General features: G+C 47.9%; 1 protein-coding gene across 1 annotated transcript; it reads right to left on the bottom strand.

Moving 5' to 3' along the window:
• Positions 1 to 3,530: 3,530 nt before the first annotated feature.
• On the bottom strand, positions 3,531 to 5,106 carry LOC123358091 (zinc finger protein 135-like; the record flags this gene model as incomplete). The annotated part of the gene is made up of 2 exons (XM_045000861.1): positions 4,940 to 5,106; positions 3,531 to 3,867 (listed from the first exon to the last, which is right to left on the bottom strand). Coding segments are annotated over exons 1-2 (347 nt in total), but the record flags the coding sequence as incomplete, so codon positions are not given.
• Positions 5,107 to 5,489: the final 383 nt, after the last annotated feature.

The following is a 5,489-nucleotide window of genomic DNA, read 5'->3' as shown; positions in this document are numbered from 1 at the left end:
TAGTCTTCATTAAATGACATCAGGAGATGGCGAATCCACCACTTTCCTTGGTAGCTTGCTCCTGTGGTGAATCATCCTCGCTTGACTATTTGTGCCTTATTTGTAATATGAATCCTTAGTCTGGCTCCCAGCCCCTCTCTAAGGGTTGCAGCTGTCTGGAAGTGCTGCCTTCCACGCCTTCCTCATTCACCCCTCATTCATTCAACAGGGCAACTGATTACCAAGTGGGGGGAAGATCTTATTCTACTTCTAGCAAAAAGACATTTTTCTTTTACCTTAATTCTACTACCTGAGGAGCTCGCTATAACATACTACCAAGGTTCAATACAAAGTGATATACAAGTTATACAAAAATGCATAATGCAGAGATTTATCTACAGCTGCATTGATTGACTGTGGTGTGCAGTAATATAGGGATCCCTGGGTCTTTGAATGAGGCTTTACACTCGGGGGGGCGAGTCGGGGTGAGCGGCGAGTCGGAGGCGGGCGGGTGGGCAAAGAGGGGAGCAGCGAGGCAGCAGAGGTTCTAGGGGCGGGCATGGGGGTTTCTGGCAGGGGAGGAAAGAGGTGAAAAGAGGTGAGTGGTGGGTGGGGGACTGACTAGGAGGGATGCAGCAAGCCAGTGGGGGGCTAGGGGTTGAAGAGGGGTGTGATGGTGGGGCCGAGCGGGGGGGTGGGTGGGTCCTATTTTACCTCTGTGATCTGGTCACCCTATGTGCGCTGTTTCTTTCCCCCTCTACAGGCTTCCACATACCATCAGTGCCTTGCAAGTGAGCCATGCACCGTGAGAGATCTCTTCTCTTTCTGTGTGACTGTGAGTGTTTCCCTTGTGCATGAATTTATTCAACAAAATCTTGAGCTTCGTAATGGCTACCATGAGTGAAAAGAAAAAGAGAATCAGAGCACAGCGTTTTCAACACTGAATGGACGAATAAATACGTACATACTGAGAATGATACAGTTACTAAAGTAAGCTTTCAAATTTCTAAGGAAATTGCTGCTGCTGGGAAATGCTTCACAGAAGGTGAGTTTTTAAAAAAGTGTATCTTGATTGCTGTATCTGAGTTATGTCCAGAAAAGAGGGGAATATTTGAGAATCACGCATGACTGTACAGAGAAGAATAGCTGACATTTCTACCAATCTAAGTGATCAGTTAAAGCAGAGAGTCAGTGAATTCTGCTTTTACTCCCTAGCTATGGATGAAATCACCGATTTAAAAGACACCGCCCAACTACTTATTTTTATTAGAGGTATTGATAATAACTTTGCAATTACTGAAGAACTTGATGGCATGTGCTCCATGACAGGTCGCACAACCGGAAAAGAAATCTCCAGTGAAGTGATAAAGTCCATGAATGATAAGTCGGGATTAGATTTCAGAAGCTTGGTGGCCATTTGTACTGAGAGTGCTCCAGCTATGTGCGGAAAAAATGTTGGTGCCGTTGTTATTCTTGAAGAATTTATTGGGAGACAAATAACCAAACATCACTGCATTTACATCAGCAGGTTTTGTGTAGCAAAGTCTTAAAATCTGAGCATGTAATGTCAGTGGTAGTTTCCATGTTAAACTACATCCGTTCTAGAGGACTAAAAACATAGGACATTTAGAGCCTTTCTGGAAGGGGTAGACGCCGAGTGCAGCGACTTGATCTACCATACGGAAGTGAGGTGGTTGAGTGGAGGAAAAGTGCTCCGCCGTTTCATTGCTTTGAAAGAGGAGGTAGCAAAATTCCTAGAAAATGAGCCAGTAAAATTCCCAGAGCTTGACAATGAGTCCTGGAATCAAGATCTCTTTTTCTTTTGTGATATTACAGCACACCTGAATGATCTCAACATTCATCTTCAGGGCAAAAATCAACTTCTATTTCAAATGTGCGCAGCAGTGAAAGCTTTCAAACTGAAACTTTTCAGAAGTCAGCTGTCAAAAGGTGAAATGTGTCACTTGTGCACAGCATATCCCTCAGCACAAACCTGCTGAATTAGGAGAAAAATATGCAAAGCACATTAATCTTTTGATTGAAGAATTTGACAGAAGACTTACTTTGTCTAAAGAAGACGTCCAAGTGAAGCTGATTGAAAATCCCTTTTCTGTGGATCCAGAGGAAGTGCCACTAGATTTGCAGTTGGAGGTTACTGAATTTCCATGTTCGGCAGTTTACCGAAATAAGCACAGAGAAAGCAGCCTGCGGGACTTCTACAAAAGTCTGAACAATGAAAAATACAAGAATCTTATCGAAGTTGCACTGAAAACGTTCAGCATTTCTTGAAGCACTTACATACGTGAACATTTTCCATCGTGAACATGAATAAAAACAAGCAACGTTCTTCTCTGACTGACGACCATTTGGAAAACATTATGAAAATATCCACTTCAAATATGACCCCCGAATACAACAAGCTTGTTGCCGAAAAGAGATGTACTCTCTCTCATTAAATTTGCAAGGGAATTATGAGAAGTACAAATGTTTTCTTTCAACGAAACAGGTGTTTTCATTTTTACATAATTCATAAAAAAATTTAAATAATTTAAAAAATTGTTTGCTTTAATTGAAAATTTCTTAATAAAGTATCACCCCCCCCAACCTTCTTTTTCGGCTCACAGCTGTTTCAGTGGGTCAGCGCTAGGGAAGGAGGGTTTGTTTCCGTGGGGCTGGGCAGTGCTAGGGGGGAGTGTTTCTGCAGGGCCAGGTGACATTGGGCGGGGTGTTTCTGCGGGGCTGGGTGGTTTCAGCCCTCAGCTGTTTTCTTTGGAGCAATATGGCCCTCGCTGCTTTATGAGTTGTGCAGGCCTGATGTGTAGGGCGTTTCTCTTGTGTGGATTCTCTGATGTCTGATAAGGTCTGAGCTCCGACTGAAGCTTTTCCCGCACTCAGGGCATGGGTAGCGCGTCGCTCGTGTGTGGATTCTCTGATGTGCGTTAAGGGTAGAGCGCTGACTGAAGCTTTTCCCACACTCAGAGCACGTGTAGGGCTTCTCCCCCGTGTGGATTCTCTGATGTCTGATCAGGTATGAGCTCCAGCTGAAGCTTTTCCCGCACTCAGAGCATGTGTAGGGCGTCTCTCCGTTGTGGATTCTCTGATGTGTGATCAGGGCAGAGATGTCACTGAAGCTTTTCCCACACTCAGAGCATATGTAGCGCGTCTCTCCCGTGTGGATTCTACGATGTGTAATGAGGTGTGAGTGCCGATTGAAGCTTCTCCCACACTCAGCGCATGTGTAGGGCTTCTCCCCTGTGTGGATTCTCTGGTGTGTGATAAGGTTTGAGCTTCTATTGAAGCTTTTCCCACACTCAGTGCACGTGTGGGGCATCTCACCGGTGTGGATTCTACAATGTCTGATAAGGTTTGAGCGCCGATCAAAGCTTTTCCCACACTCGGAGCATGTGTGGGGCGTCTCCCCTGTGTGGATTCTACAATGTCTGATAAGGTGTGGGCGGTCATTGAAGCTTTTCCCGCACTCAGAGCATGTGTGGGGCGTCTCTCCAGTGTGGATTTTCTGATGTCTGATAAGCTTTGAGCGCCTATTGAACCTTTTCCCACACTCAGCGCATGTGTGGGTCGTCTCCCCTGCATGGATTCTCTGATGTGTGATAAGGGCTGAGCTCTCATTGAAGCTTTCCCCGCACTCATGGCACATGTAGCGTGTCTCTTCCAAGTTGATTCTGTCGCATGTTATAAGGTCTGAGTGGCTACTGAAGTTTTCCTTTGGCCTCTCTTGAGTCTCACAAGAATTGGCTTTTTCTTGGAGTGCACAACTCCCAGAAACGTTCCCTTTGGATCTTCCTGATAACGTTCCATGTGGTTCTCCTTGCTCAGCATCTTCCTGCTGGGGTTTCTGCTCCTCATTCTCACTCCCCATCACATCACCTGATGGGAGACAGAGAGAATCCAGACATAGGTCACTCCCTGAACTGGAAAGAAAGGAAATCTCAGAGAGAGAGATGGATAAAGGAGGAACCAAAATATGTGTGGGAGAGATCAAACCTATCAGGAGCTGATTTTCCCCACACCCTTCCCCAGAGGAGAGAGGAAGGGATCAGTTTTGGTCTGCATCTCACCAGAACACTCAGGGGAAAGCGAGATCGGGGAGGGACCTGCTGCCAGTTGTCAGTCAGAATAGGAGGGGAGCCATGAGTGACTTCTGCCATAATGATTCCACATCTGCAGGGAACAATCATGAACTTGGAGAGCTCACAGGATCTTTGTAGGGCATCCCAAATGTTTCTTGCATTCCCAGACTGTGCGGCCCGCGGGCAAGAGGCGGGGTAGGGGTGCTGGGTTCAGCCCCCTGCCTGGAGCGGGGGGCACTGAGGAGGGAAGTGCTGGGCACGAGGCAGAGCCAGTAAGTGCCGAGCGAGGGGAGGGGCGCCTGGCCTGGGCTTGAGCTGCAGCTGGGTGGGTGTGTGTGAGTGTGAGTGCAACCTGCCCTGCCCGACTGCTGCCCCCTTCCCTGGTCCAGGGACCTACCCCCGGCTCCCTGCGGCCCCTGTGTTTGTGTGTTGGACAGTCACATCCAATCCCTTCACACTGCCCCCCTTTTCCCCTCCCCTTAGTTCATAGCCCCAGAAAATCCCTTCACACTGCCCCCCTTTTCCCCTCCCCTTAGTTCATGGGGGGGGATGAGCCATAAAAACATTAAAATAATTTGAAAAATTGTTTGCTTTAATTGAAAAATTCTTAATAAAGTACCTCCCCCCCCAACCCTTCCTTTTTGGCCCACAGGTTTTTCGACAGGGCAGTGCTGGGGAAGGAGGGTTTGTTTCCACCGGGCAGGTGGCGCGGGGGAGGGGGGGTTATGTGTTTCGGGGGGGGGGCCTGGGCAGCGCTGAGGGGGGGTTTCGGCAAGGCCGGGGGGGGGGTTGGCCCTCAGCTGTTTTCTTTGGAGTAATATGGCCCTTGCCGCTTTCCAAGTTGTGCAGGCCTGCATAAGGTTTCTCACCCGTGTGCATTCTCCGATGTCTGATAAGGCTCGAGCACTGACTGAAGCGTTTCCCGCACTCCGAGCACGTGTAGGGTTTCTCTCCAGTGTGGATTCTCCTATGTCTGATAACGGATGAGTGCAGACTAAAGCTTTTCCCGCACTCATGGCATCCATAAGGTTTCTCACCAATGTGGATTCTCCTATGTCTGATAAGGTTTGAGCTCCGACTGAAGTGTTTCCCACACTCATGGCATGTGTAGCGTCTCTCTTCCAAGTTGATTCGCTCACATGTAAGAAGGTCTGAGTGGCTACTGAAATTTTCCGATGGCCTGTGCTGACTCTCACAGGCTTTTGCTTTTTCTGGGAGTGCACAACTCCTGGACTCATTCCCTTTTGATCTTCCTGATAACGTCCCATGGGGTAATACTTGCTCAGTATCTTCCTGCTGGGGTTTCTCCTCATTCTCACTCACCATCCCAACACCTGATGGGAGACAGAGAGAATCCAGACTCAGGTCACTCCCTGCACCAGAGAGAAAGGAAATCTAAGAGTGGGGAATGGGAAAAGG

This window comes from Mauremys mutica, unplaced genomic scaffold (genome assembly GCF_020497125.1).
Source record: "Mauremys mutica isolate MM-2020 ecotype Southern unplaced genomic scaffold, ASM2049712v1 001406F_np12_obj, whole genome shotgun sequence".
NCBI classification, from domain to species: Eukaryota; Metazoa; Chordata; order Testudines; family Geoemydidae; genus Mauremys; species Mauremys mutica.
Note: the sequence above shows the minus strand (reverse complement) of the source record. Positions and strands in the feature narration are given on the sequence as shown.